The sequence below is a fragment of the Amphiprion ocellaris genome, chromosome 4, assembly GCF_022539595.1.
Source record: "Amphiprion ocellaris isolate individual 3 ecotype Okinawa chromosome 4, ASM2253959v1, whole genome shotgun sequence".
Lineage (NCBI taxonomy): Eukaryota > Metazoa > Chordata > Actinopteri > Pomacentridae > Amphiprion > Amphiprion ocellaris.
In genome coordinates this window covers 10415007-10428782 of record NC_072769.1, presented here as the reverse complement: position 1 = coordinate 10428782, position 13776 = coordinate 10415007, and the positions used below count along the sequence as shown (strand labels likewise).

General features: G+C 40.0%; 2 protein-coding genes and 1 non-coding gene across 7 annotated transcripts in view; 1 reads left to right on the top strand and 2 right to left on the bottom strand.

The window, feature by feature from the left end:
- Window positions 1–2628, bottom strand: part of LOC111576424 (nucleosome-remodeling factor subunit BPTF) — a 49767-nt gene extending 47139 nt beyond the window's left edge. For all 5 annotated transcript variants that reach the window (XM_023282087.3, XM_023282088.3, XM_023282089.3 and 2 more), the window contains exon 1: window positions 1834–2628. In XM_023282087.3, the coding sequence (XP_023137855.2) occupies window positions 1834–2401 (568 nt within the window). In that variant the 5' untranslated portion in view covers window positions 2402–2628. The remainder of the gene's footprint in view (window positions 1–1833) is intronic.
- Window positions 2629–3671: 1043 nt separating this feature from the next.
- On the top strand, window positions 3672–3753 carry trnas-aga (transfer RNA serine (anticodon AGA)). The gene has a single exon. It is a non-coding gene; the product is annotated as a tRNA-Ser (tRNA).
- Window positions 3754–4300: 547 nt separating this feature from the next.
- On the bottom strand, window positions 4301–13087 carry nol11 (nucleolar protein 11). Its single transcript, XM_023282098.3, is given in 19 exon segments — window positions 4301–4999; window positions 5188–5295; window positions 5864–5956; window positions 6065–6143; window positions 6326–6565; window positions 6865–6990; window positions 7485–7669; window positions 7763–7828; window positions 8349–8440; window positions 8685–8808; window positions 9250–9326; window positions 10034–10240; window positions 10736–10877; window positions 11096–11153; window positions 11251–11355; window positions 11357–11400; window positions 11708–11764; window positions 12312–12425; window positions 12926–13087. Coding segments are annotated over 19 exon segments (2178 nt in total). The 5' UTR covers window positions 13073–13087; the 3' UTR covers window positions 4301–4885.
- Window positions 13088–13776: the final 689 nt, after the last annotated feature.

The following is a 13776-nucleotide window of genomic DNA, read 5'->3' as shown; positions in this document are numbered from 1 at the left end:
GTTTGTTATTGATTTGAAAGGGTCAGCTGATGTCAGCTGATCTGGCCTCAATACCCTCCTAGTGGACAAGGTTAAATTCTTATCTCTATCAGACTCTATAATCAGTAATGTAGTGTATAGTAACTGTAAATTTTGCATTATATAATAAATACTGGTGTGCATGGTTAGCTTTTTCCTCTTAATCTCAGAGATTCTGTGACATTTCGTAGTGAGTGAAAGACGCTAGATTGATTTTTAATAAGAAGACCAAATAATAAATGCTACACGCCCCTTTATCTACACTATGAGTCATTTTGCATTGTCAGTGCAAAAGCTTCTAACTGCTGATAAACTGTTCACTGTTTAGGAGATATATTTGCATTGTGTGTGGTATGAGTCTGTGGCTGTGCAGAGATTTGTGAACAGAAAAACAGTGATGGGACTACAGCAGCAGAACAAGCTGATTTACAATGTTTTTTAAAAAAGGTTAATGGATCTAGCAAGGGTTGACAGCTGGTTCTACGCAGCATCGAACATGTGAATGTAAAATGTGTCTGAAAACACCACTGATCGATATAAATGCCAGTAGATGACAGCAAAAGCATCATAATTTCTTTATGTCACCCCTGGTCTTATGAAAGGCCCCTCACACTTGGCTGCACAGCGATGCTATGTTCACACATCTTTAGCAAAAGCAGACAGCCTGATCATTAGAAGTCCAGAGGTATGCGAGTAATCCCTGAACCACTTTTAGTACATCTAAGCCTGACCGGAGTGTAGTGCATTGTTACAGGGTGAACAGATCAAGAAATAAAATCTACATTTAAGTATTACTTTCAGAGAATCCAGAAGATTTTGTTTGTAGTAAATGTATCCTAACAATAAATGGAACAGCTTTGATGACCTTTTACTGTTAACAGATATTGCCCCCTCTCGCCCCCCAACCCAAAAAAATAAAAAATAAAAGAAAATTTGGATCACCCTTACAGCAATTTTTCTAATGCTATATAGAATCACTTGCAATTGCATTGCACTACATAAAAGATGTGTCAAATGGTTTCTGCAGACACGCTTTATTAACGCGATTGTCCCTGACTGGAAAAATGATGAATCTAACTTCCTCACCTGATAAACAAAGTGTGGTTACTATGGTAACGGCGTACCGTGTAATGAGTTAAGTGTTTGCAACAAGTGCAAAAAGAGGGCTTCTCTTCCAAACACATGCCTGTCAAAGTCGTTCAGCAGCATTATGCAACTAAAATATGTCTCCTGAAATCGAACTGGAAAATGCAGTAACTGTCCACAAAAATCTGATGTTATGTATTCAACTGGACACAAATCTATTACGTCCTGCAGTTTTGGAAAAAGTGGCGCCATGAAGTGTCAGTGCGTTTCTAACTGGAAACAATGTTATCACATTACGTGTTTCGGTGCAGCGCAGTTTTCATAGTACAAACTACACTTACTGTGCAAAAGGGGAAATGCAATGAATGAAATTAATAGAAAGTAACATAGTTTAGAGATCCTGTTTCTCTGCGCTTAGAAAAACAAATAGAAATCAACGCGCGTAAAAAAAATCGCGTGAAAAAAGCACGGCTCGATTCTTAATTACAAAACGACAACAAAAATGTGCTGATCCAACAGAAGTCAAAAACACGAGAGCCGGTTGAAGCGTGGAGCAGAGCTGCAAGCCAGCGGCCAGCAGAGCACACGGTAAACAAAGGCCTGTTTCTGAGTGCAAGCTCCATTTTGAACAATGCGGCTTGGTTACTGTACTGAGCTAAAAATAAAATTCACACTTTAAGTAATGCAAACCTGCTTTGCCAAAGTGCGTGCACTTGCAAACAAACGTACCCGGGGTGCTACCGAGCGTGCTGTGGCTCCTAAAACTACTCTCGGTACAGTAGCTGGCATCCTCCTCCTCTGGTAGTTCCTCCAGATAGTCAGAGTCGTTTCCCAAGGCCTCCTCCTCTTCTTCAAGATCCGACGAAGGGTTGTCGTTCAAGAGTTCATCGTCGTCCGACCGGTAGCTTAAATTATCATCCTCCTCGTCGCTGTTGTCGTCGTACACCACCTTAGTTTGCGGCCGCCTCACTCCGCCTCTACCGCCGCGGCCGCCTCTCGACCCCCTGCCTCTGCCTCTAGCTCCTCTGCCCCGCGATGCCGCGGTGGTGGAGGATCCAACTTTCCTGCGGCCCCGAGACGAATGAAAGTTCTCTCGGCCAGAGATTTCTGCATCCACCTCCGGAGAGCCAGTGCCGCAAACGCTAGTACTCACTCCCCGTCCCCGACCCCGTATTCTGCCTCTTCCCCGTCCACGCATCCCTCTGCTCCTGCCGCCCCGAGAGCCGCGGACTGGCCCGGGTGAACCTTCCCGCATCACGGCTGCTTGTTTGGGCGGCCTTCCTCTTCTCCCCCTCATTGTAGGAGAGAGTCTCTGCTGTTCCGCTTCAATCTCGGTGCTTGGGTGAGCCACACACACCGGAGAAAAACGGGGGAGAAAAAAAGGACAAATCGGGCGACCGTTCCGGATTGGTCCCCACCAAGCCCCGGTCTCAATTTCAGAGTGGAAAGCTCAAACTGAATGGCCGGTGTCCCGCTCTGGGTCGCCTGCAGACGCCATTTTTCTTCTCGACTCTCCCTCCGTTGAAAACACAGCAGGCCTCAGAGCTGCGTCAAGCTACCGTCAGCGAGCAGTGGTTGGACCTGAAGTGAAGCGCTTTTTCCTTCAAAGTAAGACGGGTTAAAATGTTAAAAAATTAAAATAATTCTGAAAGACCACAGCATATAAACGAAACATAATTACCAGACTTGACCACGTAAAATATTGGCTGGTTCTCATGGTAGCGTATATAATCCAATAATGATTTTTAAACGATTTCATTTCAAGGAGTTTGCAGAAGCAGAACCGGAAGTTCTATGTGTGTTCTGTAACTTGACGCAAGCAGGCCAGAGTGGATACGAGGTCACGTGACTCACTATTCTACAATAGACGCAATAGCCGTGCTAGTTCATAAAATTAGTTATCCATGCAAACGCTACCCGCCTGTAGCACTTTATTAGTACTACAGCGTTTGGTGCTTCTGATGGATGCTTTTAATCACAGGTGGGCCGAATATGTTCTTTGGAAAACCCTCGTTCGTTTTCGGCCATGTCGCCATCGTCGTCACAGCAAAGCCAGACGAGAAGATAATACGTACGACACTGAGCTCTATTACATGGACATAAATAAGCCGTCATTAAAGTTAATACCGCACCTCCTTTTGCACGTGGGGACTGCTGCAATTTATCTCTCAAATAAATGCATCTCATACAACTTTAAAATGGCTTTTTATTGTTTTTTTTTCTCCCTCATTTTACGATCAGTTAACTGAAATAAATTTAGGAGTGATGCTGAGCTCATTAGCATTTCAAGAGTAGCAATAGAGTTGCACTTTGTGTTCTCTCTTTATTAGACTAAATGACTTAGCTATTGTCATATCTTGAGACTAATCTGTGCATTTGCTTCCTTTCGTGTTCATTTGTCTAGCTAGTTAAACAGCACACGAAACATATTAAGTAGTGAGTTAATAGGCTGAATAGATGGGAAACCGTCTAACGCGCAGTTTTCTTAAATGCATCTCTGAACAGCGCCAAATTTTTCATAAATCTGATTGCCTTTATATTGCTACCAACGTAGTACTGTAGTATCTGTTGTCGTGGCCGAGTGGTTAAGGCGATGGACTAGAAATCCATTGGGGTCTCCCCGCGCAGGTTCGAATCCTGCCGACAACGTAAACGTTTTTGTTTAGTTCATGTTTTGTTACGTAGGGAAAAAATGTAATATTTCCTAACTTTGCATAGGATACTGTCTTCTTCGAGAAAGCATATTAAATGTTTTCCTCAGCTCACTAACAGTCCTGACAATCTACATTATTTTACTGTATATTTTTATATTTTGCATTTAGTACTTTTAAAATCAGTTTGTTTTACACTGTATTGTGCATTTTGTACTTTAGTATGTTTTTCTTATTTGTATAGTGGTGGTGGTCACTTTACCCTTTCTGCTTGCTACTGTAACAACACAATTTCATCCTGGGGATCAATTAAGTATTTCCATTCTTTCTATCCTCATTAAATCACTGGCTTCTGATGATTAAACTTTATAATATTTAGTGTATTTCTCCCATGCACTTTTTCATTTTTCTTCACACTGCTCACATCCATGTGTTTTTCACAGGAAACTGCCGAAAACAAAAATGAAAGCAGTACAATATTAGTCAGCTTCGGTCCACGTGTACAAAAATCTTTATGAATAACAAAAATGCAGACGCATCCCAGATTAATTCAATGTCCTGGTATCAGACAGCATCTTTTAATAAGAATAAAATCACATGTGGGTTCAGCGTTTTCTTAATGTTATATATTTATATTCAACATAAAAGGCTTTCGTGTGGAAAACCCAGTACAAAGTCACAACTGAGACATTTACAAAATATTCAGTTGTGTGAGGATGCATACAAAAAGAAAAACAGTGATTCACTCTGACAGTTAAAGTTTCAATGGCAGAGAACCATCAGTATTACAAACCATTCCCATACTGTTGAATGCTTCTGCATGTATTTTACAAATCCATTATTAAACATATAAACAGACTGTAAATTAAACATGCAAACCATTTTATCCAAATGATCAAAATTTCATCAGCAATAAACAAGTTTAAAATGTAGTTTAAAGACATCTGCAGCTTACTCAAAAATGCCTTAATTACATCAGGAATTCTTTTTATGTGTAGCAATTTTTACGGTAGCAAACATCTGTGCCAAAAAGCACTTCGGGACATTACACAACCTTGAAACCACTTTCGATGAAAAACTGGAACGAGACGGTATCCTTAAGGATTTATTAAAATTACTCTGTACACATGCTAAAATAGCTCTATGACTTCGATGGAGTATTGTCCAACGTCCTTCTTCACCTTCATCTTTTTAAGCTCTTGGAGGCTGGACTCGATCTTCCCAAGCTCTGAAACCAGTCTCACCTGAGGACACAAAAAAAAGCATCTTGGTTATTCAAAAAGCTTTTCACGTGTAATTTTTAAAAGGCAGACATACAATGTGTTCTTTAAGCTCTCACCCACACCAGTTCCCAACCATTTTGAACACATATCTTAACATTACAATTAAAAACTTACACAAAACAGTTTTTGTTAAAAGGGAAAACTTTTACCTGAGACCTAACAAAGCTGTGAAGGTTCAGCAGTAAGCCTTTGGCCTCTGGAGTCATCACCAGCACTGTAAAATGGGCATCCAACAGCAAGCACACCCAATCCATGACCTACAATTCAACACAAAGGAAAGCAGCATTAAACATTTTATTCTTTTCTCAAACTTCGACTCACACGAGGTTAGTCCAGTTGCCATAACTTATGCTTGCTTGAGACTTATCATGACCTGGATGACTGAGAACATCCACAGATTTTTTCAAACTGGAGATCACAATTTGTTGCATTCCACAATGTGTTTACAGTTATTTTGTAGTAATGTCTCCTCTTTCATGTGCCCGCTGAACTTCAAAAAATCTTGGGGAAGCTTTGTCATTTTTTGGGATCAGGCGATGTCGATGGGACTTTGGTGAATATGATCACATGTGACACAAAAATGCTACACGTTCAGGGAATGCATTGCTTTTTAATACATCTCTTCTGCAGAACTAAATTCAGACCACACACACTTCAAGTCTGACCTCCACCATATCCAGACTTAACAATCTGTCAGCACAGTGAACATATATTTTTGCCTCCAGAGTTGTCACTTATTGTATCCAGGCTGGTGTGACAGACAGTAAGTGCAGTGACATGTCCAGCATGGTCTCTCTAATTATCTAGTTAGACACAGATACAAACCTGAGCCAGACTTGGAGATCTACATCCATGCATCTGCAGGGAGTCATCTTGGGAATATTTTAGGTAGAGAAATTGAAGGTACTGGAGGAAAAGCTGATCGGATGAAAAAGAAAATGACAAATTAACAGCTGTTGGGGAACATGAATTCAGTAGTGCCTGGTTTGTCTAGGAGGAACGGAAAAAGGGCAGGCTGTTACTCACAACGACATGCTGGGAAGAGAGGTCTTTTAGGTGTGGGAGGAGGAAAGTGTCACTGTATGCCGTCTGCAGGATCTCATTTCTGTGTACACTGAGTTAAGGTCTCAAGCGTTCATATTTCTATGCATTTTTAAATTCACATCATTACAGCGTGCAATAGTGCTATAGGACTACAACAGTCTTCTTACTGATAGATATTGTTTGAGCAACTGATACAAAGTCTAAAAACTACTGACACAGAGATAAAGTTTTAGTTTAGGATACAGTAGAACAGCCTTATGTAATCCCACAGGACAAATCTGTTCTGGTGGAGCTGAAGTCTTCTCCTTGGCTTCTGTTCTGGTCTGATGGCCACTGACGTCATCTGAGCAGTCCTCCTCACAGGACGTGGGGCTGAAACCATTCTGTACGCCAACCTGGCCACGATCTCTTGAGATTAGAGTTTCCATGAAAGAAATGCTGTCAGGCTCCAGTCTCACTTTCTCTGCATCGACATCTGGCACACTGCAAGAAAAGTGAGAACAAAACAGTGGTAGTTTTGTCACTGTATAACGCACTGTCAGGGTAAGGATTAGTTTATTAAATCACTACACTACATTGATTTAACTGAATACGCAATATCAGATGAATTCTATCAAACTAAAAATGTAGATTAACAGTTTGAAACCGCTATGTGTAGAGTTTTAAATAGTTTTACTGCACCTCTGTGCTAGTATCTATATCACATAGTGGCAGAGAAATCAATTAAAGCCCAATTTGGTGTTTATTGTAGTAGTTGTGTTCATAGCAGTCATCCATTTTACCTGATAAATGCCTTGAGACAGGCACAAGTGACAGCTTCTGGGATGTCAGGAAAGAACTGCAGGCAGAGCTGACACAGGAAGTAGTCTTTCTTCTCAAGAGCCAGCAGCACAAGATCTGGACACACACTGTTAAAGGTGAGAATGGTAAATTGTTACATTCAATAGAAATAACACTGGTTTAATTACTCCTATAGTTTATAGAGATACAGGTTGGGTCAATCAGTGTATGTCTTATGCATAATCTTAAGAATAAGAACTTAATTCAAGTGCAAGTCCTGGTGTTTATAAGAGTGTTTAAACCCAAGGGAACACGTTTATTACATGAGGCAGGTGCGTTGCAGAAGAACCAGCACATCCAACAGGTACAAAAACGGATTCCTGCACACTGTTTAACTTACAATCATAAATATATTACTGCAACATTTCAGCACTAGACTTTCATCAGGCATTTTTGCAACTTAGAGAGAGAGTGTGTAGGAGTCTGTTCAAAAGAGTAGAAAAGTACAGAAATACTTTCCACAGCTGGAACACCAACTGAACTGTTTTCTGAGTAAACATTTTTATCTTTAAATTCCTCATTTAAAGGAGAACGATCATCCGGATTCTGGTGCCTTACTGACCTGTGACAGAGACACTGAGTGTGCACGAGCTGTGCTAACGTGCTTGGGGAGTAGAAAGCTGGATCATTCAGGCTCCGGGACATGAGGGTCGATGCTAGCTGTCCCACCGAAGGCTGCAGGTCCTGGAGGTCTGCCCTGGACAGGAACCCCTCCACCTCTTTCTGGACCTCTTCTACTGGCGCCGTCTGTGTGAGGAAAATATTTTTTTTGTTAGGTCTGTTAAATGGAAGCACGCTGATTTAGCATTTTTCTAGAGAGCCATGATAATCACATTTTACCTTGATGAGATCCAGTACTTGGTCAATAGTTACACTAGGGGTTGACTGGGTCTTACGTGTTGTTCTCTGGATGGAAAAAAAAAGATGAGACTCTAATTCAGGATATACCACACAGCACTGCTAACAGAGGAATCACCGAACCTGCAGTCTTCATGTGGCACTATATTCAAAGCCATGTGCTACTTGACAAAATTATGAAAAAACCATAAGTTGATGATTTGCAAAAGTTGCAGGTTTAATCAGAAATTGTAAAGGTTTAGGGGAAATGTGTTTTGAGATACAAACCTTTAAAACTCAATTAAGTAATATGGGAATTTCCTCATTGCCATATTATATCGTTCTGTACATTCTGTGAATGACACTGACATTTCAGGAAGCACCTACTGTAAATCAGAATTTTATATTAAGCTAGTACCTTATTAGTGGAATGATTATATATTTTTTATATACTGTTCTGGGAAAAACTGTAAGCGAGCCAAGGCAACAGTGTGTGGGACTGATGCAGTTCATTCAACAAAAACTGGACTCACTGTATCTTAATAAATTATTTGTCTTATTTTTCTTTTAAAACAATTACCCCACATACCGTCTTCCTGGTCTCCACTGTTCTAGATGGCTGAGCTTTCTCTCCGTGCAGAATGTTATTCCACGAAGGCACAGAAGCTGGAGCTTTGGACTCTGTGGTAGGTAAAGAAACACAATGTGCTGAGAAATCACAAGAATCATGCTGTGTAGAATTGTGTATCAGTCATGGGAAATAAATAAGTAAATATATAGTATATAATTTATGTATTAATCACTTCTGCTATATCAGTCTAGTAATGCAACAAAGGCTTTTTTTCATGCACGTCATTTATACTGTTGCACAAAGGTATTACATTGTTATTACATTGTTTTGTTTTATTATTTTTTTTTAGCTCACCTTCAGTCTTGGCCTGCCGTAGTTTTCCCAGCGCAGAGGCAAGAGAGGATTTGGGGCACTCAAATGGTATTATAGAGAGGGTTTTCCCATGTGGAATAAATAATTTGTTGGAAAAGCTCCAGAGCTATATCAGAGAGAAAAGAAAATCAATACAAAACATCGTTAATGGTGCGAGTGCATAATTGAATACAGTTGATATATAATTCCCAACTAGCCTATTCATGCACCACTTTAAGGATTGTAAGCTGCTATTAAGTTGTGAGAAGGGACAATGAGCCCATCACAGTGGAGAGCAGACACAATTTTCTACCAAAGTCATACAGTCCTCCATCAGCACCCAGCAGCTGGAAGGACAGGGAACCTTGGCCTGCACTAATAATAACAATGAGGCAATCCTGAGTGAATAATAGGTAGTTTATGTCGACTTCTAAAGCCAGCAACAGGAGCTCATGTACACATGTATGAGCTCCAAGACCCACCTGCTGGCCTAGCTTGAATAAAATCAGCCATTAAAATGTCAAAAGCTTTGTGATTTATTTGCCTTAAATACACAACACATTCCTACCTGTCCATAGATTTTACCCGCCATTTCTTTTCCTGCTTGAAGTGTCTGAAAATTGGTATTCCAGATGCAAAGGAAGTCTGAAATATCAAAGACAGAGAGAAACAGTCAGGAAACAGACATTTACAACAAGCATTGCACCCAAGTCAGATGCACATCTTCGTACTATCCCTCTGATACATTTATCCAGAAAATAAGGTTCACGTGTCAAAATTAACGCAGCTAAAGGCTAGGCAAATGTTTCCCTAGTATTCATTTAAGTGGTAATAATTTGAAGGTATAAATTCTTTTTATTTTCAGAACAAATTCTCTGCAACTTTGCCACAACATAAAATAAACAGGCCAGTCTATGAATCGTAACACATGATCCTTGTATAAAGTGATGCCTGCTTACCCCATTGTCACTACTGGGTGTTAATTTTTCCAGTTAAAAATAAAGTTAAGACTGACCAGGCAGGGTTGTGCTTTCATTGCATTGTTTAGTAAATACAATATGTGCACAGTGCAAATAATGCATTTCTCTAACTCACAAATCAAGATGAAGAGACAGGCAGGTTCGACAATATTGACCTACATTTCACCAGTATTCTGGAGTGAACGTTTCCTATTCAGACCTTTGGGACACAGCTCCTGTGTGCATGCTGACTCACTAAGCAGGGCTTACTGAAAGCTTTTAAATAAATGTCAGACTGACTTTAATAAGATCTGTGATGCATAAAATGACACTTTTAGAGGAGTGAAAACCAACCAAATATTATTTGGGGTGCTCTAATTAATCGGCATTTACCTTTACCAGCTCCAGCTGAGGGGTGTGGAACTCCCACAACAGCTACGTGGGCTTCATCCAGGACCATGGCTGATGCTGCCTCCAGCAAGCCGTCGCCAACAGGAAGACCCAGCAGCAGGCTACGGGGCAGAGGAAGAGCCTGAGCTCCCTCTTCAACCGCCAGGCCCTGTACAGAGACTACACTCTGGTATACATGACCGTTAGGATCTGAATACCAGAAAAATGATGAAGGGAAAAAGGATTATTCAGGGAAATGAGAACAGATAACTAACCCTACTTATCTTGCATGTAACATCTTTTTGATGTTAGAAGCTAATGGACAATAGTGATGCTGACTGTGAGTAAGTGTAAGTTGATGCCTAAACTACTGAAGAGATGACTGAATTAATGCTGTAATACTTTACATGTTACTTCTTGAATCAGCTCATAATGCATACAATAACATACCTAATCATTATCACTCCACTCTGCAGTGTGGAAAACATAACTAATGACCATTAGCGTATGTCATTCTTTACAAACCTCATACTGTACTTACAAGTAATTAAGTTGCTTCCATTGTTTAGCAATGTCAGCAATTAAATGTTTTTTTGTTGTCAAATTTGTGTCATGTAATGCGCTGAAACTCTGTTTCATTCTATAAAAGCAGCTTAAGCTGTCAAACACTGGAACTAATTATTTTCACAGGAAATTCCTACTTACAGAGATAAAGTAGGTGGATGTGTTTATCCCTGTAGGAGGCAGAGAAGCTCAGTGAGGACACACCAGGCTCCTCTCGCTCCAGCCGGTACCTCTGTAGAGTGTTTGGGTTCAACCTCTGCAGGTACAGGAAATGATCTCCTTTCTGTGGGAGGACATTGACAGCCATTCAAGACAAAACTGGCATTCAGAAACATCAATATGTAGAGCAGATGCAAATGTCCACACAGAAAACATGGAAAATCAACTGCTGTTTTCACTAGTACTTTGATACAAGGGCAATAAATACTTCACAGTAATTAATTCAGAACCACCAGACTTGAGATCTTAAGGTAAAAAGCCAAACAGACAAAATTAAGTTACCTGTTCAGTTGTGAAGATGACGAACTGCTGTGTTTCTGCTACTATAGTGGTGCTCCACCTAAAGACAAAATGAAAAATACACATCAAGAGAAAATGCATAAGACTGCAGCACAGTATTTAAAATGTGGTTGTTTCAATGTTTGCACGTAACAAACCTGATGGTCTCCTCTTGATTCAGGACTTCCTCTATGGGCTGCTGGGGAGCAGCCAGCAGAGAGTCCAGCAATCTCACAGCTCCTCGCTTAAACAAGACCACAGGACTCCCCTCCACGTACACAGTGGACCATCCAGATATCTGATGACACCTGGACAGACAGCAACACAGAAGGCATAAGTGAGAACATCCTCAGTTCTGTCAACAATCATTAAGGCATTTATTATGACATTTTCAGTTGGTCGCTCTCATAACTGTGGAGAATTTCACGAGTAAGTGGCATGCTAAAAGAGAAGGAGCATTAAAATCGAATATGTTAAACAATCATAATAAACAAAATGATCACAATTCACCATGTCAGCAGTGAAAACAAAGAGGAAACATCTTGTTTAAAGTTTCTACAGCCTAGGTTAAGTGCAATGGAGAGAGAGGAAATGAATAACTTAGTCCAGACTTACAGTTGCTTTGAAGGCTTTGTCTAGTAGTATGTCTTCTTCCTTCCAAATTCTGATTACCTTAAAAACAACAACAAAAACAGCAACATAATAATGTGACAGAACTTTTAGAAAGGTTAGATCTATGAATACATGTTGGGGGTAAATTAATAAAGCACAGTTCAAGGACGACATACTATAAATTACAGTGGTCCAAATTCATAAAGTACTTCCATTACGAAGTACATTCATGTAGAGATATGGATCTGAAACTATATGGACAGCGAAACAGACAACACAAGCCTGGTAAACAGGTGGACAGGAAAAAAAAAGTAGTAAACTCACAAAACACAAACGGCACATTTACTGAATAGCACCATTCCAGTCATCACTATTTCAATAAACATAGTGCTTGTAGCTTATGGCAGTTTTATGTTTGATAGTTACATGGACAAAGAAAATAATGACCTCTCTGTAGATTTTGTTTATTTTGGGTGCAAACTGACTGTGGTTCAGTTCTGGTGCACTATGGTTTCATAAAGACGCTGCTACAGCAAACAAAGCAAGAACCAGAATGATGATGTAGCAGTCTTCACATTGCCAGTACAAAAATGGCATAAAAGATTACCTTGTTGTCTGAGACGACCACATATTCCTTGGTTTGTGAGTTGAAGACTGCAGAACAGGTCAGTGTTTGTCCTTGTTTCACTGTCCAGCTGCCCAGCAGCTTCTGGTCTGACACCTGTCAACACAAAACAGTTAGGAATAATTAATCTTGTTTCCATTTACTTACATATGCAGCTGCTGCAGAACATCACAGTGCTAAATGAGAAACTGCTGACAGCCGTCATCTGAGGTCTCAGGAAAACCAAAGTTTCAGGGTGTTGATAATGATAATCCAGTGTAAACAGCGAATACAGCTACATAAACACTAAACCTGCCAGTTAAAAATCAATGTTTATCAGATGCGCGACTTCTGGTGAGCATAGCTAAGTTTAGCTAATATTGCTTCTCTCTGTAGATTAGAAAGACATAAACTTTATTATACTTTGACCTTAACTGTCGACAAACTCGGATATGAGTCAAGGTCTATCACAGCTGTATTATGTTTTTTTTTTTCTTACTTTGTGTAGCGTTGTGGTTCTGACACTGCTGCTGCTACGAGCCGAGGATGCTAACACGAGTTACTACAGGCTGCACTGGTCAGCTGAGGTGCTCCTGAAAAGCAAAGTTAAACGTTACCTTGTACAGAGTCACAGATCTGGTCGAGTCGGTGACGACGACATGGTCGCTGTCTCGCTCCTCTTCGATCCCCTGAATGCCTGAACTTGACAGATTTTGATCTGGAACGAGCCCGCACAACGTGTATCCCTCATACAGCGCTGCCATGATGGACGAGAAGAAAGTGGAATCCGTGGATCTCGCGAGAATAGACAAAACCGGAACCACGAGACCGCCTGTTGCTGCATCGCGGATGTAAGAGCGTCAAAAATAAAAACGTACCGAATCAAATCAGTTCTATTTATATGGTAGTTTTATAAACTACCAGTGTTGGCCAAAGTGTTGTACTGTTAACAGTCACGCAGCAACAAAATAAGTGCAAAAACCAATCAATTTGTGAAAGAGAATAACATTTTATAAAGTAATAAAACAAGACAAAATTGGAAAACAAGCTACAAGATTAAAGTGTAGAATAAAGTAAGTTAAATACTAAAAATCAGGATTATAAAAACTATCAAAAGCTAACAAAAACATTTCTCAGGTATTTTCAAAAGTTCTTGGCCTCAAAAATGGCCAAAGAAATGTTGGAGTTAACAGGATAATCACACTTCAGTTGAAGATCATGTGTGACCTTCAGTGATTAATTGATTAGTTGTGAACTATTAAATGATTCACCAACGATTTTGATAATTGATTAACTAGTTTGAATGATTTTTAAAAAAGAAGTCGTTAAAAAAAAGAATAAAAAAGTAAAATAATAATAATTCCCAGATTCCATCTTATTACATATGAATAGTGTTAGAGTCTAGGAATCCTATTGAAACTAAAAGTAGGAACTAGGATCTTTCTGTGTGTAGTTTGCATGTTCTCCC